We start from the raw sequence: 27,358 nt of genomic DNA on the forward strand, positions 1-27,358 counted from the left end.
ATTCTACAACCGCAAGCTGTCTCATGAGCTTCTCATAATCACCAGCCTTGTAGTTCCACATATATCCTTTCCTCATGGAAGTCTTCACATGGTTGGCAACCATGTGATTACTTCATGATCCCTCTCACCAACTGGAAGGAGATGCACCTCATTTATGATGAGATGATCATCCTCTGATGAGATGATCAAACCAAGACCCTCAATATAAGTGCTCTTGAACATACTGCCTGAGGTCATTTTTTGTTACCATAAAAAACTCAAGAAACTTATTTTCTTACTTCTGATTGCTATCTTGTCATTCCAATCTATATTGTTCTAATTAAATTACACATAATGATCACCCTTTTCCCATTTGCTTGGATCATTTTCTTATACAATTCCTAGTCAATGCTCCACATTACCAGGTCTAGATCATCATCCAATTACGTATTTCATTGTATTCACCTCTATCTCACACCATACTGCCTTAAAACCACTACCATTATTTCTCCCTTGCATCTTTACCTTGTATGGACATAACTCTTTTTCTATCATCAATAGTTTTCCTTCCTTCTTATGCTTTCTATCTTCACAATCTTCCTGATGGAAGGTTGTGAAGCCCTTCCATCTCTATTCCTGTCAGGATGTCATTCTAATTCAACCATGTCGCACTTATTCCTACAATGTTTGGGCAAAAATTCAACCAATGCAGTTATTTGATTTCCATTGTTTCTGATACTTGTAGCCTTTGTATACAAACATAACAGCTCATTCCTAGATCTTTAACAAATTTCTCTGATACCACTTATTAGATTTGACTTTTCCATACTTTCTTTGAGAAATTTCTTTTTCTCCTTACTTATCCCAGAACCTTCTTCAAATCCAACTGTTTCTTTCCCCTACATCCTAAGTCATCCTCTTCCCTTTTTGTCTACACACACACACACACACACACATTCACATCGTCTTGGAGCATCAAGCTTTCTCATGCTGGGTTCTCCTACCCACCTTAAGTCTCCCCTCCACATTTTCCTGTTTTTTTTTTTTTTGTGCAACAGTTCTCTCATTCTCTGCACTCATGCCACCTACTTCTTCATTCATAAGCACCACTTCAGTCTCTGCTTCCTTACTCTCCTGCTCTTTCACATCACTTCTTATTTGCTTAGATTCATTTTCTGCATTTATTACTCTCCTTTCCATCAGCAGTCTCTCCAAATGACTCACACCAACAGCATTAGATTGCAGTCCATCATTCTTATTCAGTTCAATTCTTCCTTCAAACTCATTCCATACATTAACTGCACTCTTTTCTCTTCACACATTTCTGCAAATATATTATCATAATTGTTGCTTTCTGCCTGATCTCATCTCTGTCATTCCTGGGAAACACAGACTATTTTTCCTATCACACTGTTATCTTTTATCCTTCTCAACAACCTCCTGATATCCAATCTTACATTTTCTTTGTTCTCAATTAAGTGATTTGTTCCTATTACCACTACAAAACTCCTTTGCTTGCTTAATCCTCATACTCAATGACTCAGTCTCACTCTATTCATTTTACCTAAAAGAAAACAAACCTTGTATATCTTCTTGTTTACCACACCTCCCATAATCAAATTACTATACAACACCACTCATGCATATTTTGTTACCTTTTTCATATCAGCTTCATTTGTTTTCATCTTCTTCATTCTCCCATATATATATATATATATATATATCCCCAGTTCTCTTCCTTTCTCTTTGGATCTGCCTCATCTTTTATCTTATCATCATGAACTCAGCTTGGAGGAATTTCAAGTAAAGAAGGGTGTCAGATAAGGCTGTGTTCTTTCTCTGATATTGTTTAACCTCTATACTGAAAATATCTTCCAGCAATTAGAAGAATTTAAAGTAGTCAGCATAGGAGGCAGAAATATAAACAACTTAAAAACCAAAACCATGCTGGTAACAAGAGAAAAAGGGAAAATACCTGAAATCTTGTTTCCTATTTTCTCTGTCATTCATGCTTGTTATTTTATCACCAGTCACATACACACTTATTTGCCCTGAATCCCACTCACCACCTCTATCAATTAACTACGCTCTGTTTTTCAATGTCATTATTGCTCACTTTATCATCATTTTCACTCTGTTTTTTAATGTCATATAAATTAACCCACTGCTGTTAACCTTCCTGATTCTATCAAGTATCCTTACCCTAAAGATGAGACCAATTCCCAAATTTGAGAAGAAGATGAGTAAACCTGGATGAATGAATGACAAGATTGAAAATGATGGAGGAAAGAAAGAAACACAAAAATTGTCCTGAATACAAGAACTTAAACAAGGAGATCAGGAAAGAATGTAGGATTGCAAAAGAACTATAGCTCAACAACAAATGCAAGGAAATTGAACTTTTGGACAAAAAGCACAAAACCAGAGAACTTCATGAAAAATTTAGGGAGCTAACTAACAAATCTTGTAAAACAATAGGCTCTCATTGCATTGAAGATACCAGTGGAAACATCCTAATGGAGAAAGACAAATTAAGGGATAGATGGGTAGAGTATTCAAAGGAACTCTACACTCATGATAGAATAGATAAGCCAATTCAAGAAGATTTAGAGGGGCCTACTACTCTTATAGTAGGCCCCTCTAAATTAACAAATGCCATTAGGAAACTGAAACCAGGAAAAGCTCCAGGAATGGATGGAATTATGGCTGAATATCTAAAGGCTTTAGATGATAAAACAATAGATCGCTGACTGACATATGTAACAAAATATACGAAACTGGACACCTGCCAAATGATTTTAAGCATGCAACGTTCCTACCAATACCTAAAAAATCAAAGACAATCAAATTTGAAGAATACAGAACAATCAGTCAGATAGCAAAAGTTATGTTATGCATCATCCTAGAAAGAAATAAACATGAAGCCAAATTGGAAATTAATGAAACACAATCTAGTTTTCAGGAAAATAAAGGAACCAGAGAAGGACTCTTCAACATTAAAAATATTATAGAAAGATATCTGGAGAAGCAGAAAAAAGTCTACTTATGTTTTATTGACTACGCAAAGTCCTTTGACAATATACAGCATGAACAACTAATGAAATGGATTAGAAAATTAGGAGTAGATGATAAAGATATCAGATTACTGATAAATCTATATTGGGAGCAAACTGCCTCAATAAAAATATCAGGAGAAACCTCGGAGGAATTTCTAGTAAGGAAGGGTGTCAGACAAGACTGTGTTCTTTCTCCAATACTGTTTAACCTCTATACTGAAAATAGCTTCCAGAAATTTGAAGAATTTAAAGTAGTCAGCATAGGAGGCAGAAATATAAACAACTTAAAAACCAAAACAATGCTGGTAACAAGAGAAAAAGAGAAAATACCTGATATAAATATTAAGATCAGAGAAATACCTTAGATCAAGTAGAGAGTAATATATATTTGGGGAAACTAATTACAGAGAGAAAGTGTTATAAGGAAATATTAAGAAGAATAGAAATTGCTAGATCAACCTTCATTAGCATGAAAAACATTCTGACCTCAAGGGAAATTCACACAAAAACAAGAATTAGGAAAAAAAACACCCTGTAGTGTATGAAGTTTTCCCTATGACTGTGACTTGGCCTACTATGGGCAAAGAGGGGGTATCGGTTAACATCCACCTGGTAAATAGAAAAAGATAGTGATCCATCTGAAAGGCAGGTGACTAATGTGTCAAGAAATGATAAACAGTTATTTGATTCTTTTTCTACTGTGAAGTGAATTTTGGGGTGCTGGCTGTTTAGGTAGGTGACAAAAGCATCCAAAGTGACGTCATGGCCCAAAGAAATAATCAGGACAATAAAACCAATTCATGTTAAACCACCCTGTATTTATGGATTAAATATTCCTCTATGCCCCATAGTTGATAGCATAGATAGTCCCACATATAAACTGGCCTGGCATTTAGCCAAGTTGCCTTACTGGCAACTCTTCTACTTTTGTAAAAAATTCAATCCATTTCAAAACACTGGTTAAAAATCTAATCCTAAAAGATTCAGACATAATGGTTAGTTTCGATGTCACCTCCTTATTTACCAATGTGCCACTTATAGACACTCTTGATTTAATCAAGTCTAAATTTTCCCCAGATATTTTTGAATTATTTCAATTTACCATGAATGCAGGTTACTTTACATGGGTGGGGGGGATTCTACAAACAGATTAATGATACTGCTATGGGTTCCCCCCCCCTCTCCCCCATTAGCAAATTTTTACATGGAACACTTTGAAAACAAAGTACTTACCACAGCTACATACAAGCCACAAGTGGTTACGCTATGTAGATGATATGTTTGCCATCTGGCCCCATGGACAAGACACTTTGGATGCTTTTGTCACCTACCTAAACAGCCAACACCCCAAAATTCACTTCACAGTAGAAAAAGAATCAAATAACTGTTTACCATTTCTTGACACATTAGTCACCCGCCTTTCAGACGGATCACTATCTTTTTCTATTTACAGAAAGCCTACACACACAGAAAGATACCTACATAAACAATCACATCATCATCCAGTAAAACAGTACGGCATTTTAAAAACACTTACACAGAGAGCCAGAGCCATTTGTTCTAACGATACAGATTTGACCACTGAACTCCAATAGCTGCGCCATACGTTCTTAGCCAACGGCTACAATCCCTACAAAATAGATAAAACACTACATAGGCCCATTACTCTGCCCTCCTCTAATACACAAGAATACAACATGACCATTTCTATTCCCAATATCAGAGGTACATCAGAAAAGATAGCCAAAAAATTGTTGAGACATGGCCTTCGCATCACTTTCAAACCTCATGTCAAGCTGGCAACTCTGGTCCGCTCGATTAAGGATAAACTTCACCCTTTAGCGCACTCAGGAGTGTATGAAGTTCCGTGTGACTGTGACTTGGCCTATTATGGGCAAACAGGAAGATCAGTGATCATCTGCCTGGAACAACATGAAAGATACATTCGCTACTATTACTATAGCAAGTCGGGACTAGCAGACCACGCTTTGGACATTCCTTCACACAGGATTAGATGGAGGAAAACGAATGTGCTATTTAGGAGTCATTATATATCTGAAAGATTATTTTTTGAGTCAGCAATGGCTTTGAAGAATTCTCCCAACCATAACAAATATGGTTGCATTAATTTGCCAAAAATTTGGGAGACGATTATCCTAAGAAAAACTCCTGGATAACTGCTGTTTTTTTTTTTTTTTTCTCATTAGAGGGCTCCAAAAAATAGGACTTTAGATCTTTTGTCTTTTGCAATTATATTGTTTCACTCACTCACTGTTGCGTTTACATGTGTGTTATTATTATTATTATTATTTCAGGCGACTCCAGGAGTCCTTAGACTCATCGAGGGAGGCCCTAAACATCGTGTCCACACAACTATGCGATTACATTCTCACAGTATCTATCATACCTTGCTTTGAACTCGTTAATCGTCATAGAACACACAACAGACTCTGGAAGCTTATTCCAATCATTTACCACTCTAAAAGTAAAGAACCCAGCTCTAACACCCCTGCTAACCACACTCTTGCCCAGCTTCCATAGGTGTCCCCTAGTTCTCCCACCACCAGTCCTGATCTCAAAAATATCCTCTGAATTAATCCTATAGAATCCCTTTAGCAATTTGAATGTCTCAATCATATTTCCCCTCCTCCACCTATCAACTAGTTTCTGCAACCCACAAATCTTCAACCTGTTCTCATATGGTTCATTCCATAGACCTGTTATCATCTTAGTCACTCGCCTCTGGATCCTCTCCACCTCCTCTCCATCAAGAAGGAACCAAGGAGACCAAATCTGGGCACAGTAGTCGAGATGAGGTCTTATCAAGGCTCGGTACAGAGGTACAATAACTTGCTTGTCTCTGCTCGTCAAGGTATTTTTCAACAACCAAGTGAGTTGATGAGCTGATTTAGCTACTTTTGCAATGTGCCCCCTAAACTTCATCTCCCTATCCACCAACACTCTCAAGTCCCTGGCATCATCAATCTCTTGGAGTACAGTTCCACCAATGTGGTATACTGCTGCTAATCTTTTCACCCCAAAATGCATAACCTTACATTTTTTCACATTAAATTGACATCCATTCTCCTTAGCCCAGAACTCCAATCTATCCAAGTCATCCTGCAAGACTTTGACATCTTCTGCATTCACTATTGCCCTACCCAACTTTGCATCATCAGCGACCAAATGAATTGTTCCACTTAGATCCTTCCCTATATTGTTAATGAACAGATTATACAGCAGTGGTCCAAGAACCCTGCAGCACACCACTAGTCACAGGTCGTCTTTTGGACTCTACTCCTGAATAAACTACTCTTTGATATCTCTCCATCAACCAACCACCTATCCATCTCACCAACCCTATATCCATTCCCATATGTTGTAGTTTCCGGAGTAGTATTCCATGTGGTATCCTGTCAAATGCTTTTGCCAGGTCCAGCAGTATCACTGTAAACCCATTTCCCTTATCCAGTTCAGCCGTCACCTTGTTATAAAACTTGAGCAAGTTACTGAAGCATGATCTACCCTTCACAAAGCCATGCTGTCCCCTGTACAGTATCTCATTTTCATCAATCGTTTCCTGTATTTTTCCCTTGACTACTTTCTCCAAGACCTTGACAACGACTCCTGATATGCTGATCGGTCGGTAATTTGCAACCTTAGTCTTGGATCCTCCTTTATGCAGTGAAACTACTTTCCCCCTCTTTCCACACCTTCAGGACTAAACCAGACCTGAGACTCAGATTAAACAACATGGTCAAGGGCACTGATAATTCCTTAGCCGCTTCACGCAAGACCCGTGCCGGTATGCCATCCAATCCCACAGATGTGTTCACATTAAGGTTCTGTAATAGACTGGTCACCTCCACTTCATTCATCACTATTCCTGTATAAACTAATGGTTCCTTCATTTTTTCAATGTCACCACCTGGATGATATGCTTTTGCAAAGTGCACGCTCAGTAACTCCACTATATCGACTGATTCAGTGACCTCCTTACCATCGTCATTCCTTAAAATCATTTTGCCGTGTACAGTTTTTTCTTTCTTGCAGCATATTGAAAGAACTGTTTGGGATTCTCTATTGCTTGCAAAGCTAGTTTCCTTTCATAATCCCCTTTTGCTTTTTTTACCACACTCGTTACCTTTCTGGCCTGCACTTTATACCATTCATGTGCCTGCAGGTCACCCCTTTCTTTAAATTCCCTCCACAGTTGTTTCTTTTTTTGCAGCTCAAGCTTAATGGTGTTATTCATCCATTTAACCCCTACTTGTTTTACTATTCGGACCCTAGGTATACAATCAGCCATTACCTCTTGTAAATGCTCCTTGACCACTTCCCATGCTCTATCGACGTCCAGCCCTTGCAGTTGTACATGCCATGGCACTGATCCAAGCAATCTCCTAAGCTTGTCATACTTGCCAGCACAGTAATTCCACATATACCCTGTCTTAATCGAAAATGCCACACCTTTAGCCACCTTCCAGGTCAAGACCTTATGATCACTCTCACCAATAAGTGGCAACATGGTCATATTCATTACAGTCAAATTCTCAGATGCTATTACCAGGTCAAGCACTCTCACACCCCCTAGTATTTTCAATTACTTGCTGACCCAGATAGTTATCCCTTAAGAATTGAATAAAATCCTTTTCCTTCCTCACATGTGTCCTCTCCTCCTTCCAATCAATGTTACCATAGTTGAAATCCCCCATAATAATTACCCTCCTTCCACTCATTTCATCAATTTCCCTATGCATACTATCTCCACCATCTATTCCATCACCTGGTTCTATAGCAGCACCCAACTGTATATTTTATTCTGCCAGTCTCAATCTCACACCAAATAGCCTCAAATGAGATCCTTTCACTATCCTGCGATACAACTTGAATTCTCCTTGGCTGCAGTTCATCAGCTATCATCAATAATACCCCTCCCCCCATTTTATTTTCTCTGTCCCTCCTAAACACACTATAACCTACACATTCTATCCCACTAACTATATCATCTTCCGTCAGCCATGTTTCACTAATGCGAATAACCTGTGGCCAGGAAGAGCCAATCAAGGCCATAAATTCTTCCTTGTTGTTCCTAATACTCCTGGCATTGGTATACATGAAATGCAGTGATCCCTTAGTCTCACCCCTATATTGATGCGTTATTCTAAATGACCCATTTCCATTTTTTGTCCTTAGTGCTGGCTCGGGTACATTATATACATTCTTACACTCATCTGTCTCACTGATGTCTGCATATCCATTCCCCCCCCCCTCCTTCGTAGTTCTAGTTTCCCTGGTTTTGCACATCCATTTTCACTTCATTCAGCAACACTCTTTCCAGTCTCCACACCCCAAGTCCATTCAAATGCAGTCCGTCCATCTTGTATAAGTCCTTTTGCCCTTCAAACTCATTCCACACGTCTACGAATTCCACACCACACCGTCTGCATAACCTACGCATAATGTCATTTGCGATTATGGCCCTCCTTCTAAACTTCTCTCTGTCATACCACGGCAACAGACTAACCATTCTAACTCTGTCACTCTTTTCTTTTGCTACCTTTAACAATACTTTCAAGTCCTCTGATGTTGTGCTCTGATGATGCTGAGTTGAAAATCAGCGAAATATAAGCGTTAATAAAACATCTTTGTTTATAAAAGTGTTTGTGGTGTTGTTAATACCGTGAAAAATAAGTCATGAATTTGCGTATTTTAGTCTACAGTTCACATCTGAGAGCTGCTCAATTTTTATTCACTTTAAAACTTTCTTACATGTTATCCTTTTCAATATGAAATTAATTTTCATCCTGCTCAAGACTGAATAATGATCACTTCCAATTTCAAATCCTCTGTACACTCTGGTGTCCTGGACTAGGGAAAAAACATCACTATCAACAATAACATAGTCAATGAGACTTTTCTTATTCCTTGCTTCTTCTCTCCATGTGAATTTATGTACATTTTTATGTTGGAACATGGTGTTAGTAATAACCAGTCCATGTCCTGAGCAGAAATCCAACAGGTATTTGCCATTATTATTAGCTTTGCTCTATTCTTCAAATTTTCCCAAAATATTTTTGTATGTCTGACAATCATTTCCTACTCTGCTATTTAGATCCCCACCAAGGACCAACTTTTCCTTTTTCATTGTATCGGTTGCCTTTCCTAAAGCATCAAAAAATTCCTTCACTTCTACTTTAGTAGAACCTTCTGTGGGACCATAGGCAGAAATAAGTCTCATTGTCCAATTCCCCATTTTGATATTTGCTCACATCACTCTACTTGAGACTGTCTGCCATTAAAGAATATTAGCCTCGTATTTTGTGTTGAATACTAGCTACTCCTTTTTTTCCCTTGATTGTCATTGCCTGATATAACATTTTGTATTTATTGCTCATAAAGATCTCACCTGTTTTTGTCTTTTTTGTTTCAGTCACCCCTATTATGTCGATCTGGTACTTATTTAATTCTTCAGCTAGCTCCATTTCTTTGCCATTCAGGCTTCCTATGTTGATAATACCGATCTTTAACTCTGGTGATGTTGAGTTGGGGTGTGCTTTAAGATTTTTTTCAGTAGCTGACTTTTCGCTGTTTGCCCTGGTTCCCTGGTAAAAACAATGGGGCCTTGTTTAACCGGGCGATGCCCCAGCCGGCATGAAATTTTGTCATGTTGTACCATCATTTTCTACATTGGTTTAAGCCAATAAGAATACAATTTGGTCGGCTAAATCCCAAATTGCCAGTCCATCCTCGTTCGTTCAGTAACCAGGTAGATACCCAACAGGGGGCACCACGAGAAGGTAAGGATTGGACATTAGGTCAGAACCTGGTCGTTTCTCCGCATTCCTTTGAAGGCTATGTGCAGGTCTCCTCTCAGTTATACAGCTTTGACCCTTAAGCACCCCTGATAAAATTTGGTGTTGTTAATATGGTTAAAAAAAAAAAAAGATAAAATTGTTTGGTGTTGTTAATATGGTTAAAAATAATTCCACTACATAAAGGAGACTTCAAGAGAGAAGTTGAACATTATAAATTAAAATCTCTATCTCAAGCATAATGGGTAAGAAACTGGAGAGGTCAGAAAGACAATGCAGAATTGAATGGACATACAGTATGATACTGTATCTCAAACTACATGTTTTTGTGAAGGATTGGCTTGATTTAGTAAACTGCTTACTTTTTTGCTTTAAAGTGATAATTGAATTTGGATAAAGAAAATGGTTACCCCAGTAATGCTGATGGACTGTCAAAAGCATTTGACAGGGCTTTATATGGAACTCTCATAAACTGAGAAAATAGGTATGCATATTAATCCAATGATTTATATTAGATGGGGGACTGATATGAAATAGTTGGATATGTGGGAGTTGAGTCTGGGATGAAGACAGGTGACTTCTCCCAGACTTCTCCCAGGTGATGTTTGCATGGCCTCGTACTTGGTCCTAGGCTGTTTAATTTATATATCACTGATATAGGAAATGATTTAAGGAAAAATATTCATTTTCATGCTGATGATAGAAAGCTGCTGGAAAGAGCAATAGTCAGATATAGAGATCCCAGGATGACTTGAATAGACTGGCAATATGAGCAAGTGTGGCTACCAGTTTAACATCGCCAAGTATAAGGTCTCAGCATCTTGAGACAAAGAGATCACAGAGGATGTACTACATTTAATGTAACTGAAATGCTGGAAATTGATGAGGCCAGGGAATTGAAAGTTTCACTTTTTTCTTTTTTTATAAGGCTTTCAGAAGGTTACATCCAAACAACTACTGTGCACAGATCTAGCCATCTGCATTCCGTGTGGATAGGATTCAGAGGCAAGTAACCAAGATTGTGGAAGTTCTTTGGAGTGCTCCCACTGACAATAAATTGAAGATCTGTGGGCTCCAAAAACATGTTGATAGGTGAATATGAGGGAACATGATAAAAGTATATAAATTATTATAGAATTTTTAAAGGGATTGACATCGAAATCTTTTTTCAGTACATGACAAGAAAGGAGAGAACAAGAAATTATACCCAGAATTTGTATAGGATCTTGGACTGCAAGGGTGTAGGACTAGATTTTTTGCTTGGAAGGCAGGGAGTAGGTTGTATGGGTTGCTGGATGTGGTTGCAGGTACTTCATTGGTGAATAAATTCAAGAAATGTTATAGGTATGGGGAACAATGGTCAGATGGGTTCCCCACAATGACCCTTTCACTCCATGCAGATGCATGAGAAATAATAATAATATTAATAATAATATTGCTATACAAGAATACTATTATGCAAGTTATATTATTTATGCTTACTGCATTATTTTCCCTTTGTTTGTTTGATTTGCTTCATGTGAAAATGATTTATTATAATATATGTAATCAAATCAACAAAATAAATTATGTGCATTGCTCCATCCATCTGGGTGGACTGATTTATCTTAGAACTAATTTAGGAAACCAAAATATATGATTTGACAATATCGAAGTCCTGACAGACAACAGACTAATTTAGAGTAAAATTGTTGACAGGAAGTTCATAATGATGTAAACATTTGTTTTAGCACTATTATAGTATCATGAACACTCCTTGTATGATTGCTTTCCTCAAGTGAAGGTGTGGCTTTATTGGTTACTGCTAAGTTTTCGATACTATGACCTGATTGAACATTGCTTTTCCTCCATTATATGTTGTCTCAGGTATCTCTTAGCAAATGTATAAATAAATTTCAGTCCAATCCTCTATCTTGTGCCCATAACTGAAGTACCTCCTCCTCCCCCATAACCTTTATTCGACCTGCATCCATTGTGCAAATTTGCCAGTGCATGCCATCTACATTTCCCCTTGTACCCCTAGGGATATAGCAGCAACTAATTATATATTTCAACCTCTACTGCGACCTCTACTCACACCAGGAGCCTCAAATGAACTGCCCTTTGCACTCCTCTACTCCTAATGTACTTCTATTCTTTTTTTTGAGTTCAGTTCTTCTGCTATCATTAGTAAAAAAAACTCTTTCAATTCTGTTCCCTGTATCCTCTCTGAAAATACTCTACCCCTTGTTTTCTATCACTATTCCTTCAACTAAATTTCACTTATGCTTATATCTTTTGGTCAAGTTGAGCTATCCAATGCTAAAAACTTCTCTCTCTTATTCCAAATGCTTCAGACATGTAGTTTATGTAAACTGCAGTATCTTTCCCTTTCATCTCACAACCTGTCTTATACCCTGTGTTTATACTATCCCTCTGATGTCAAGAACATGGGGAGCTTCATTCAACTTGTGATCACACTCTCACTCATCTGCATCTAGGTTGCCTGGACCAACACTCACCATCAACCTGCCTAAACATTATGGTTTTCCTGACTCTGCACTTCTGAACTCTCACTGAACAGTACTTTTTCAAGACACCTAACTCTGAATCCACTCAAATTCAAACCATTCATGTTATATAAGTCCTTCCATTCATCAAACTCACTCCATACATCAACTTTACATCATTCCTCCTGCTCATCTTGCAAAGCGACTCACTTGGGTTCATAGCTATTTGCCTCAGATCACCTCATTCCATGGCATTAGACCAATTTTTGCTTTTTCACTTTTTTTATTCACTTTTTATCAGTAGTTCTTTCATATTTTCTTTTATACCATACTTGTTATCTCCTAGATCATTAGTACTGGCTTAGATAATGATCTCCTCGAGTATTCCTCTTATCAAGAAATCACCATAAAAAATTTGATCCTTATTCTCCCTGTTTCATTTCCTTACTCCACTTTCTCTCCCCTTATATGTCTCCCTCCTTTCATTTTTGTGACATATTAACTGCATAAATTTTTCAACAACCACTCTATCTCATGGTTTTTTTTTTTGCAAAGATCTGAATGCATGATATCTCTCTCTCTCTCTCATTAAATATTGCATGTGTTTGTGTGTCATATTTTTCCATGCCTTAAGATCTATAAAGTACCAAAGTATATCTTTCAACCTGCTTTTTAATATATCACATCAAGTAGCCTCTCAAGTTCTCTGCCAGTCAAAATGAAATTTGCCCATCATTCCATCCACTTAAGAGTATCTGGTAACTTCTTCCAAATGCCTAAATTTATTCTCTGTCGATTCTTCATACTAAAAGAACAATGCCTAAATAAAATTCCTCTTGTACAACGTATGCTTTCTAATAGGCAGCTCTCTGATAGAGCTTGCCAACAATAAAATAATTTCTACCTTACCCTTGTAAAATGAAAATCTGTAGGTTTACACATTATTAACCAAGTTGCTTTATTTTGTGCGATTGAGTTCACTGTGATATCCTGTTGTGTTATGACACACAAACACATTCCTAATTCAAATTTTTATTATTATTATTATTATTATTATTGTTCCGGGAAACTCCAAGGAGTCGACAGACTCATCGAGGGAGGCCCTAACATCATGTCAAGAACAACTATTCAACATTCACACAGTATCTATCATACCTTGCCTTGAACTCATTCACGGTCGTAGCACCCACAACAGACTCTGGAAGCTTATTCCACTCATTTACCACTCTCCAAGTAAAGAACCTAGCTCTAACACCCTTGTCAACCACGCTCTTGTCCAGCTTCCATGCATGTTACAGTTTATTTACTTATGCTAGGAAAAGTAAATGAGGTACTGAAAAAAAAAAAAACCTATTGGTTGTGTCAGTGATAAATAATGAGTTCAATATTTTTCATCATTGATAATCTACCATTTTCACATATCCCCTGGTAAACCAAATTGTTACATATATAAACATATCCATAAATAAACTGTACTGTTTATTTACTTAGTTGGAAAAAGTAACTGATGTACTGAAAAGAGTAACATATTTAATAGAAATGCTTATAAGTCAGAATTATAAACATTGCAAATAAATATAAATTATAAATATTGCAAATTTCTTATTTTAAATTAGTTCATCTTTATATTACAGAGAAACCAAAACTTCATCTGAATGGACTGTATGGCAAAATAATTAGAGTTAGGGCTACTGACCCTCTGAATATTAATGTTCCCTTAACTGGAGCTCCACCTCCCAACGTAACTTGGTCTTTCAACAAAAAAATTATTATTCCAAGTAATCGCATTCAGACAGAATTTGGAGATGAAAGTGTTAGTTTGACAATTCCTGTATCTCATAGAACAGATAGTGGCAAATACACAATACTTGCCAAAAACCAGTATGGTGAAGATTCAGCTGATATAACTGTTTTAGTGTATGGTAAGTCCTTATTTATTATTTATATGTTAACTTTATCACAATTCATAAGCTTTTATTTAGTTACTCATTTATCAATTATTTATAAGCATTCTGACTAACAAGATTTAATTTTATTATGTAAGTCCCAGTTTAAATTATATTGATAACTCATGGAAGCTGTTGAAAATCAATAATTTTTGCTTTCATTTTAATGAGTCTAGAGGTATCACTTAACTGATGCCTGCCTCAACTGATTTAATGTCTACAGCAGGGCTGTCTAACCTTAGGTAATTCAAGGGCCGCATTAAAAAAAAAAAAAGATTTATCTGAGGGCCGCATCACAATGCGAAACCAGTAATTTGGTGAGCAGTAATAACACAACCTTGAAAGATGAATAAACGAACAACACTAATTGCATGCTCAAGTTCCCCATAAGCACTCAGAGCATGTGCTTTGGAACATTACAGTGTAAGAACGGTTCTTTGACACATCTAATATTTCAAAAACACTTGGCTATATAGATGTAAAAACACCAAATAAAATTACCAACATTGAGATTATCAATTAGTGATCAAAATAAGAGATCTAATGTGCATTCGATTCAAATTGTTATTTTATTTTTTCGCTCATGAAAATCAAAACCCACAAGCGGGCCGCACAAAATCGCACTGTGGGATGCATGCAGCCCATGAGCAGTGCTTTGGACAGCCCTGGTCTACAGAATTGATTTAGTTTTAATGTGTACAGCAGTTTTTCCTAAAGTATGCCACATGTACTCCTGTGAGCATGCAAAAAGTCTTTAGGGGATACAAGACACTTAATTTAAAATTTTGGTAAATTTATTTTTACTTTTGTATCTTTTATTTTTTATTTTATTTTTTTGCCTTATTCTCACAAATAAGTGAAGGTCTGTTAAATTTTCAGAAACTAAAAACAATCCAAGGATGTATTTTAACAAAATGTGTCTCTTAGCATATATTGACTGATCTCCTTTAGTGCCATGTTTCACTGCTTGATTCCATTCCTATCATGAGACTCAAACTGTTTAAAGTCAAAGTTTGAATTCAAATAGTTTGAACCATGCATTTGGAACTATGCACTACATTTCAGAAGCATTTATATATTAAGTTGTAATGGTCTTCAATGACTGTTTCTCCATCTGAGTGCATCTAGACATTATTATTATTATTATTATTATTATTAAAACAAGACCTCATGGAGTCAAAGACTCATCTAGGAGGTCCTTTTATCTCACACACATCTCATCATACCGGGTCTTAAACACATTCAAACTCCTTGCAGACACCACACTCTCAGGCAAGGCATTCCAATCATTCACAACTCTGCACGAAAAAAACCTGCCTCTCACTCCCCTACTCACACCCTCTTTATACAGTTTCAAGGTATGACCTCTGGTTCTCCCCTGATCTCCCACTATTCTCTGTAGAACTTCTCCACCATTGATCCTATAACAACCCCTTACCAACTTGTAGGTCTCTATCATATCTTCCCTCTTCCTTCTCTCCACTAGACTCTGCAAATTACATCTTTTCAATCTTTCCTCATACACGACATTCCAGAGGTCAGAAACTACCTTAGTCAGTCCTTTCCAACATCTCTTCATCCTTCTGAAAACCAGGTGACCAAATCTGGGCACAATAGTCCATGTGTGGCCTAATCAAAGCCTTATACAATGGAACAAGAATCTCCCTACTTCTACACGTCAGTGTCTTCCTCATCACTCCCAGACGTCTTTGTGTTGTCTTCACAATTTTGGCGATGTGTCCCCTAAATTTTAGATCCTTATCCACTATCACTCCCAGATCTCTTATTTCCTCTACTTCCAACAATATATTCTCACCAAGCATAAATTCTGCATCCCATCTTTATTTTCCAAATTTTAAAACCTTACATTTTGCAACATTGAACTCACATCCCCATTTGCTTGCCCAATCACTCAATTCATTCAAGTCTTCTTGCAAGGCCACAACATCTTCACTACTCTTTATGGTTCATCCCAACATTGCATCATCTGCAAACAACTGAATATCTCCATCCAAATCTTCACCAATATCATTAATATACAAGTTAAATAGTAATGGCCCTAAAACAGATCCCTGAGGCACTCCACTAGTGACTTTTCTTTTCCTGGATATTGCACCCCCATACACAACTTGTTGATACCTATCAGATAGCCAGTCTCCAATCCAATGCACTAATCTAATATCCAACCCCATCTGCTCTAGTTTGACTGTCAACTTATCATGAGGTACTCTATCAAAAGCTTTTGCAAAATCCAAGTATATTACTGTGTATCCTTCTCCTCTGTCCAAGGAAGCAGTCACTTTATTGTAATAAGTAAGTAGATTACTAAAACACGACCTCCCTTTAGCAAATCCATGCTGTCCATCAAAGATTATACTATTGTTGTCAACCCAACTCTGGATCCTAGTTCTCACAAGCTTCTCCAACAACTTAACCACAACACCTGACACACAGATAGGCCTATAGTTTGATGCTTGAGTTCAATCACCTCCTTTATGAAGTGGCACAAACTTGCCCTCCTTCCACTCTTTAGGGACTTGACCAAGTGCAAGACTCATATTAAAAAAATATGTCAAGGCAGGTGTCAACACTCTGGCACATTCCTTCAGAATACGCCGTGATATATTATCAAGTCCCACAGCCTTATTTATATCTAGTTTACTCAACTCCCCAAACACCTCTTGCTCACGTACAGTCAGTTTCTCCTCCCCATCATCAACTGCTCTTAATCTCTCCATGAAGTCACATTCACAACATTGAAAGATCTTTATGAACTGCTCATTAAGTATCTCCACCACACATTCTGCAACAGCTGTCTTTATACCATTTCCTCCAATCAATGTCATCCTTCCATAATCATTCTTTCTTTTGCTGGCTACATATCGAAAGAACTCCCTAGGATTCTTTTTAGCTTCATTAGCTAACTGCTGTTCATACCTCTCTTTAGCTACTTTCACCAACCAAGTCACTCTCCTTGCCTGGTCTTTGTAGAACTCATGAAATTGGTTACTTCCACTTCATTTATGCTGCCTCCACAATGCCCTTTTTCTCTGTATTGCATGCTTAATCTCTTTATTCATCCATCTCACACCTAACTTATTTAACCTTCTCACCCGTGGTATACATTTAGACATTGCATCCACTAAATATTTTTTGAAAATCCCCCAAGCTGCATTGATCTCTTTTCCAGCTAACTCCTCATTCCATGCTACACCTGCAAGCTGTCTCCTGAGCTCTTCATAATCACCCCCCTTGTAGTTCCACATATACCCTTTTTTCACAGGGGTCCTTGCACTGCTGGCAACCACCCAAGTAATCACCTCATGGTCACTTTCACCAATTGGTGGATGATTTGATAACTCATTGATAATTACATCCTCCGATGAGATGACCAAATCCAAGATCCTTAATCCTCTTGTGCCCTCTGTTACATACTGTTTGAGGTAGTTATCCTTCAAAAACTCAAGAAACTCATTTTCTTTACTTCCAGTTGCTATCTCTTCATTCCAGTCTATATTGCCATAATTAAAATCACCCATAATGATCACCCTTTTCTTATTTGCTTGGCTTATTTGACTATACATTTCACTATCACCACCATCCACATTACCAGGTCTATAACAACATCCCACCAAGTATTTGATTCTATTCACCTCTATCTCACACCATACTGCCTCAAAACCACTGGCCCCATTTCCCTCTTGCATCTCTACCTTGTATGGACATAACTCTTTCTCTATCATCAATAGCACTCCCCCCTCCCTTTTTTTACCCCTTCTATCCTCACAAAACACATCATACCTTTCCATCTCTATTCCTGTCAGGATGTCATCCTCATCTAACCATGTCTCTCTTATTCCGACAATCTCTGGGTGCACAGACGCAATTAGTGCAACCATTTCATCCGCCTTGTTTCTTATACTTCTAGCATTGGTATACAAACACAACAACTCATTTCTGGATCTACAGCTAGTTCCACTGATACCACTCACTCGATGTGATCTCTCCATGCTGGACTGGGGCCATTTCCCTTTCTGCTTCTTCATTTTAGAACCCTTTGCAATTCCATCTGTTTCCTTTTGATCCCTGATCATCCCATTACTTTCCTGCCTACACATTCTCTCACCTCCTCTTGGAGCATCCACCTTTCTCACGCTGTGTATCCCTGTCCACACTGAGCCTCGCCGTTTCCCTGCTCCTCTTGCACACCCATTCTCTCATTTTCTATACTCATACCACTCACTTCCACATTCATTTCCACTCCTTCAATCTCTCCTGTCTTACTCTCCTGCTCTTCCACATCACTCCCCTCTCGATCTGATTCATTCTCTCTATTCACTTCTCTACCTTCCAGCAGCAGTCTCTCCAAGCGACTCGCACCATAACCACTCAAATGCAGTCCATCGCTCCCATACAGCTCAATTCATCCCTCAAACTCATTCCTCACATTAACAAACTGTACTCCCATCTCCTCACACATTTCAGCCAGAATATCATTCATAATCCTTGCTCTCCGCTTCATTTCACCACAATCATACCTAGGCAACACACTGACCACCCTTCCTGTCACACTATTCTCCTTTATCTTTCCAAGCAGTCTCCTGACATTCATTTTGACATGCTCTTTGTTCTCTCTCAAATCATTCGTACCAATTAATACAATTAACTCTTTTGCTCGTTCCCGCCTCATATTCAATGCCTCAATCACTCTACTCATTTTACCGCCTGGAAAACATACCTTGTGCATTTTATCCTCTAGCACACCTTTAATAATGGAGTCGCCATACAATGCCACTCGCTCATCTTTTGTTATCTCTTTCATGCCATCATGATTTATTTTAATAGTTTTGACATGAATTCTCTTAATTTCATTCTACATCCATTTCATTTCTTGCTTCATCCAATCCAATTCACCTTCTGAACCTCGCGACACATTCACTCTATCATTAAATCTTTCTAACTTTCTAACTCTCGACCTCCTCTTCTCACTTTCCCTCTCATTCATCCTTCTTTGTTTCCGTACTTTCGGTCCAACATACGTCCAACTTTCACTATCATTCTTCTCACTTTCATTCTCACATATCTTTCTTTGTTTCCGTACTTTCGGACTAACATGCGTCCAACTTTCGCTATAATTCTTCTCATTTTTACTGTCATTCATCTTTCTTTGGTTCAGTACTTTCGTTCCAACATGTGTCCAACTTTCGCCATCAGTCATTCTTTTTTCGCTATCATTCATTCTTTCGATTTTTTTTACTTGCGATTTCTGCACCACGCCATTTCTACTTTCATTCGTTCTCTCAATTTCGTTTCTTTCCGCCTCACTTTCGTCCCTTTTAACATCCGTTACGGTTGTCAAATCACTCTTTTTCTTTTTTCCTGATTTTTTAACATTTTTTCGCCTGTCTTTCTCACCATCCTCTTTCAAACGTGCACTCACGACACAATCGGTACTAGCACTTTCTGTCATCAACTTCATATTCGCATTCATCAATTCCTCGTTCAGGTCACATTTCGCACACACCCTTCTTCCATCCGCACTAAACATCCACAAATCATTTACGTAGTCGAAGGAATACATATAACAGACCTCACACTTAACGAACCGACTGAAATCCAAATTAAAATCCTGGAATGACAATGCCGCCGCCATTTTTTTTTTTTTCTCTGCAGGTTACTAGGTCTAATATTAACGTTTTCGTATTTAGTTTAAGCAAGAAAAAAAAAAACCCACACTAATAATATCGGTAGCGTACAACGTTTACAGCCGCTCTTACTTAAACAATTACGCATATATACTTATTTATTCCTAGTAAAACTTATCTGAATCAGGAGCTCTTCAAAACACGTTCGTAGCGCTTGACCCACTAGCACCCCCTAGACATGTTTAATTGTGTTTGTGTCAGAAGTTGTAACAGATTTATAGGTTATATGCACATAGATAATACTACTCTGACTTCTTTAGTAGTCATGTTGTTGGTTATTAGCAATAAGAATTAACTAATAATTAATACTAAAACATTTAATTAATATTAATATCTCTCTTTTGTATTTCTAAAATCCTTTAATATGATCGCTAGTTAAAAATGGTTTTGGCCTGGTCGTAATTTTTATTTCTACTGTATGTATATCAAATTCATATAATTAAAAATGTATTTAATAATAAAATTGCTTTATGTCTATTACAATGCAAATTTTACAAAATAAATATCTTTATAATTACTCATGCTTGAATGAAATATTATTATAACTAAAATGCCTTTGTTTGAGAAGGGATCGGCTGGTGTTACTAAAATTTTAACAGGAGTATGTGTAGAGCAGTGTAATGCATTTTGATGTATGTATATCAAATGCATTATGTTTACTCTAGACTATTATATTATAATAATATGCTGTTATTATTATTATTATTGGTGGCCTTTCACAAGGAAAGGTAATACGTCCATCAAAAAATGTCTGAAATGTTGCTAGCAGTGCAAGTACCCCTGTGAAAAAAGGGTATATGTGGAACTACAAGGCGCGGGGGGGGGGGGGGGATTATGAAGAGGTTAGGAGACAGCTTGCAGGTGTAGCATGGAATGAGGAGTTAGCTGGAAAAGAGATCAATGCAGCTTGGGGGATTTTCAAAAACTATCTAGTAGATGCAATGTCTAAATATATTCCATGGGTGAGAAGGTTAAATAACGTAGGTGTAAGATGGATGAATAAAGAGATTAAGCATGCGATACAGAGAAAAAGGGCATTGCGGAGGCAGCACAAGAGAAGTGGAAGTAACCAATTTCATGAGGTCTACAAACACCAGGCAAGGAGGGTGACTTGGTTGGTGAGAGTAGCTAAAGAGAGAGGTATGAACAGCAGTTAGCTAATGAAGCCAAAAAGAATCCTAGGGGGTTCTTTCGATATGTAGTCAGCAAAAGAAAGAATGATTATGGCAGGATGACATTGATTGGAGGAAATGGTATAAAGACAGCTGTTGCAGAATGTGTGGTGGAGATACTTAATGAGTAGTTCATAAAGATCTTTCAATGTTGTGAATGTGACTTCATGGAGAGATTGAGAGCAGTTGATGATGGGGAGAAGAGATTGACTGTAAGTGAGCAAGAGGTGTTTGGGGAGTTGAGTAAACTAGATGTAAATAAGGCTGTGGGACTTGATAATATATCACGACGTATTTTGAAGGAATGTGCCATCGAGTTGACACCTGCCTTGACATATTTTTTTAATACGAGTCTTGCATTTGGTCAAGTTCCTAAAGAGTGGAAGGAGGGCAAGATTGTGCCACTTCATAAAGGAGGTGATCGAACTCAAGCATCAAACTATAGGCCTATCTCTGTGTCAGGTGTTGTGATTAAGTTGTTGGAGAAGCTTGTGAGAACTAGGATCCAGAGTTGGGTTGACAACAATAGTATAATCTTTGATGGACAACATGGATTTGCTAAGGGGAGGTCATGTTTTAGTAATGTACTTACTTATTACAATAAAGTGACTGCTTCCTTGGACAGTGGAGAAGGATACACAGTAATATACTTGGATTTTGCAAAGGCTTTTGATAGAGTACCTCATGATAAGTTGACAGTCAAACTAGAGCAGATGGGGTTGGATATTAGATTAGTGCATTGGATTGGAGACTGGCTATCTAATAGGTATCAACAAGTTGTGTATGGGGATGTGATATCCAGGAAAAGGAAAGTCACTAGTGGAGTGCCTCAGGGGTCTGTTTTAGGGCCATTACCATTTAACTTGTATATTAATGATATAGGTGAAGATTTGGATGGAGATATTCAGTTGTTTGCAGATGATGCAAAGTTGGGACGAACCATAAAGAGTAGTGAAGATGTTGTGGCCTTGCAAGAAGACTTGAATAAATTGAGTGATTGGGCAACCAAATGGGGATGTGAGTTCAATGTTGCAAAATGTAAGGTTTTAAAATTTGGAAAACAAAGATGGGATGCAGAATTTATGCTTGGTGAGAATGTATTGTTGGAAGTAGAGGAAATAAGAGATCTGGGGGTGATAGTGGATAAGGATCTAAAATTTAGGGGACACATCGCCAAAATTTTGAAAACAACACAAAGACTTCTGGGAATGATGCGGAGGACACTGACGTGTAGAAGTAGGAAGATTCTTGTTCGATTGTATAAGGCTTTGATTAGGCCACACATGGACTATTGTGCTCAGATTTGGTCACCTGGTTTTCAGAAGGATGAAGAGATGTTGGAAAGGGTCCAAAGGCGACTGACTAAGGCTAAGGTAGTCTCTGGCCTCTGGAATGTCGAGTATGAGGAAAGATTGAAAAGATGTAATTTGCAGAGTCTAGTGGAGAGAAGGAAGAGGGGAGATATGATAGAGACCTACAAGTTGGTAAGGGGTTGTTATGGGATCAATGATGGAGAAGTTCTACAGAGAATAGTGGGAGATCAGGGCAGAACCAGAGGTCATCCCTGGAAACTGTATAAAGAAGGTGTGAGAGGCAGGTTTTTTTCGTTTTGTAACTATCATTGACATAATGGTTACAAAACAAAGGTACTGATTTTTGTGAAACCCCAATTGTAACCTGTTTTTTTTTTTTTTTTTATATATATACTGTTTCTACATACAAAACTTTCTATCTGAGAGCCAATCTACTTCATTAACCTGATACCTAACCTGATATGTTTCAAAACATAAATATCAACTTATCATGTGTTGCCCTATCAAATGTCTTTCCAAAAAAAAAATATATATATATATCAGTACATACCTTTCATTTGTCAACTGCTCTTATCACTTTATTATAAAAGGCAAGCAAATTGTTAAAAAAAAGAGCACCCCTTAAGAAATCTGTGCTGACCTTCACAGAATATATTACTCTCACATGCCCAATCTTTTAAGTGATCTTTCACTAATTTATACAAAATCTTAACAAGTGCAGAAGAAATTCAAACTGGTCTGTAGCTTGATATCTGAGTTCTACAACCATCCTTGATAGTAACAGTGTTACTATCCTACCACTCATTTGGCACTTTTCCAGTAGCTAGACTTTCATTGAACAACCAAGTCAATAAAACTGTCACTTCCTTAGCACAGTTTCTTAAAATACATGGTGAAATCCTTTTGCAGTCCTATTGTCTTATTGACTTCCAGAGTATTTAGTATTTGAAACACAATCTCCTTATGCACTTCTAAACCTACAATCTTTTCCGTTCTTCCAGGAATAAAACCTGCTTTTCCAGGATGAAAAGTCCCAGTAAAGTGATCATTAAACAGCTTCCCTGTGTCATTTGCATTGGTCAGTCAACCCTTTAAACAGAGTAATTTATCCACAATCATTTCTCCTCTTCTTACTGGCCACATAACAAGAGAATTCCTTAGAATTTCACTTCTTTGCAGTTGCAGAGGATATAGGAAAAGGTAGTATATTGGTTAGATGGAATCAGGGATTGAATTTCTGAATGATACCAACAAGTTATATATGATGGAACTGTGTCTTGGAAAAGGAAGGTGACCAGTGGTATGACTCAGGAGTCTGTTCTTTGGGCACTACTGTTTAACTTATTTGTTAATGATATTTCATATGGATTGACTGTGGATATTAAAATGTTTGCCAATGATGCAAAATAAGGTAGAATTATCAGGTGTAGTGCAGATGTTAATTCTCTACAGGAAGATTTGAATAGGCTTTTAGCTTGGACAAATGAGTGGAGTTGCAGTTTTAATATTAATAAATGGAATTTTGGAATACAGAGATATAAGGCTACTGTATTGGTAGAGCTGTACTTCAGGAAGTGGATGAGATTTGGGATCTTGGAGTGATGGCAGAAAATGGACTGAAGTTCTGAAGGGCACATTGCAAATGTTTCAAAGACTGAATATCATATTGCTGCTATGATAAAAAGTACACTGAGATGTCAGATCACACATTGACTGCTGTGCTCAGAGTTGGTCACCAAGTTTTCATTGTGATGCAGAAACACTACGGAGGGTCCAGATATGAATAACCAAAGTGATAATCAAGACTTTGGTGTGTCTGTTACTTATGAAGAGGAGAGAATGAGGATGACAGGGGTTGGTGGATAGGAGGAAAAGAGGAGATATGATAGAGACCAAGTTAGTTAAGGGATTCTATCAGATTAATGCATGAAAATTATAAAATGAGTGGATGTTAAGATGGGAATAATGAGAGGCCATCTCTGGAAGGTATATAAAGATATTGTGAAGAAGAGTATGAGAAGTAGATTTTTTATGTGGAGAGTTGTTAGTGAATGAAATGCATTGCCTGAGTGCATTGTGAATGCAGGTAGTGTAAATGACTTCAAACCTCATGATGATAGACATGAGCCTCATCTGCCCAATGCTGTATATGGTCCTTCACTACTTTCTCCAAGATCTTACTAACTACTGATGACACACAAACTGGCCTATAATTAGACACTTCCAGTCTGCTACCACCCTTATGCAATGGCACTATCTTACCTTCCTTCCATTCCATGGGCACCTTTCCCACAGCCAGACTTTCATTGAAAAGCCAGGTCAAAGGCACTGTCAGTACTCTAGCACATTCTCTCAAAAAACTTGTAGTGAAATATCATCCAGTCCCACAGCTTTACTGACATCCAGAGTACTCGGTATTTGAAACACACTCTCCTCCTGTACCTCTAAACCTTGAATCTGCCCTATTCCTCTAGCATTAAAACTGACTCCTCCAGGATGAAATACTTCAATAAAGTGTTCATTGAACAAGTCTACTATGTCCTCTGCATCAGTCACTCTATTCCCATTTTTATCCCACAATATCATTCTTCCACAGTTATTTCTCCTCCTAATGGCCACATATCTAAAAAATTCCCTAGGATCTTCTTTGGATCTTAGGGCCAATCCTCTCCGCTGATATTCCAGTTTCGTCTTCCTTACCATACTTGACACTCTTTTGACCTGTGTCTTATACTCTTCATGCATCTTCTCTTCACCTGTCTCCTTATATCTCTTCCATAGCCTCTTTTTCGCATGAAATTCCTGTTTAATAATGTTTGTCATCCACTTTACTCCAAATTGTGTCCTCTTGTTCACTCGTGTTATACAACTTGCCATTGCTGCTAACAAATATTCTTTCGTAATTTCCCATGCACTAATGATATCCCGAGCTTCAAATTCCTCCTTCCATGAAACTTCCCCAAGTTGACGTCTTTGATTATTATAATCACCTGCCTTATAATTCCACATACATTCCCATCTCGTTGATACTCCTGCAAGTCTATTCATTTTCCAAGTCAAAACCATATGATCAATCTCTCCAACTGGTGGGAGAGATTCCATCTCAGTTATTATCAACTCCTCTGATGCTATAACCAAATCCAAAACTCTTGAACCTCTTGTTCCCTCTATTACATGTTGCCTAAGATATTTTTCCCTCAAGAATTCTAGAAATTCCATTCCCTTATTGCTACATGCATCTTCCTCTCCCCAGTTTATACTACTGTAGTTAAAATCTCCCATAACAATCATTCTTCTTGCAGTTGACAAACTCAACTGTCTAAACATTTCCTTGTCCCCACCCTCTGTGCTCCTGGGTCTGTAGCAACACCCCACTAAATATCCTGTCTTTCCCACCTCTCCCTCACACCATATGCTTTCAAAATCAGAGGACATAGGTCATCACTTATCATAAGCAGTACTCCAACACCACGCTTTCCCTTCCTATCCTGCTGAAAAATGCTGTACCCAGTGAATTCTATTCCTGTTATTATATCCTTTTCTGTCAACCATGTCTCAGTGATCCCAATAATTTTTGGCCAGGCTGATACTATCTGTGCCACCAATTCCTCTCCCTTATTCCAGATACTCCTGGCATTAGTATATTGCATATAAATGCCGTTGCTTCTATACCCAGCATTATCCCCTCTAGACTCCACTAGAGTGGATAATGCTAGAGGGGGCCCAATGTTACCCATGACATCAGGTAACACTGAGCCCAGTGTTACCTGATGTTGTCCCCCTTCTCCCAAGTACCCATTCCCACAAGTGACCACCCCTGCTACCATCCTCCCTGGGACACACTGACTTTTTCAGAACAGCAATCTCTCCAGATGCCTACGTTCTTCCTTATTCAAATGTAAACAGTCTCTTGCATACAATTCCTCTCTGTCCTCAAACGCACTCCAAGCATCCACATATTCCAGTCCTCTCTTGTCACACATTCTAGCTATTATGTCATTCAATATTACTGCTCTTCTGCTCATGAAATAATTCCTAAAGCAAAATCATTTATCTGTAAGCCAATGTGTACCTTACAATACTAACAGATGTTACCTATCAATAACCTTTTGTTTTTGCTACAAATTATTTACATATAATTAATTTGTAGCAAATACATTTCATATAATTAATTATTTAATTGCACAATATCCCCTGCCCCCCCCCCACAAGAAGGAAGGTCAGTAACATTAGGATTATTTTTTTTTATTTGTGATTATTTTTTTAACCATTCAGTAAGACAGACAATTGTCATGTTACTGAATTTTTGTGGATAAAATAAAATGCATAGCTGTTTTCTATTTTGAAGTATTTATCATAAAGTCTGCATCTCTCTTTTCCATCATATACACTTGTACATTTAGCCTGAAGGAATGAAATGCCTTGTGCTGTATTGTGCAACTGTACTACAAAAATAAATTGACTGGGCTACTTATATATTATTATTATTATTTGACACCTCCAGGGAGTCCAAGGACACATCGAGGGAGGGCACCTGCTCTACAACTCTGTCTCCACCATTCAATCGCCAACTGACTGCAACTATACCAATGTCTTCTACCCCCAACCACCGCTGGTATTTCCACAGACAATCACAAACATCCATACCCACGGTGGGATTCGAACCCACAGCCATTTGGCTGGAGAGCGGATATGCTATTCACTCGGCCATAGAAGCTAATGATTTCACATCAGTTACCTTAGTATTTAATACTGCAATGCACATATCCTTATATATACATTATGGAAAGGGCCACTGCCAAGATCACTTGTGCCCTTTATGTGAGGTCATTAGCTTCTGTATACAAATAGCCCAGTTGTGAAGTTACTTTGCAGTCATACTT

General features: G+C 37.8%; 1 protein-coding gene across 5 annotated transcripts in view; it reads left to right on the forward strand.

Annotated features, from left to right (window-relative positions):
• Positions 1–27,358, forward strand: part of LOC150108743 (twitchin-like) — a 2,666,638-nt gene that overhangs the window by 1,731,943 nt on the left and 907,337 nt on the right. For all 5 annotated transcript variants that reach the window (XM_090390962.1, XM_090390961.1, XM_090390964.1 and 2 more), the window contains one exon: positions 13,974–14,261. In XM_090390962.1, coding sequence (XP_090247088.1) covers positions 13,974–14,261 — 288 coding nt within the window. The remainder of the gene's footprint in view (positions 1–13,973; positions 14,262–27,358) is intronic.

The sequence above is a fragment of the Typopeltis vanoorti genome, chromosome 3 (genome assembly GCF_054136105.1).
Source record: "Typopeltis vanoorti isolate ZY-2024b chromosome 3, IOZ_Tvanoo_1.0, whole genome shotgun sequence".
Classification (NCBI taxonomy): domain Eukaryota; kingdom Metazoa; phylum Arthropoda; class Arachnida; order Uropygi; family Thelyphonidae; genus Typopeltis; species Typopeltis vanoorti.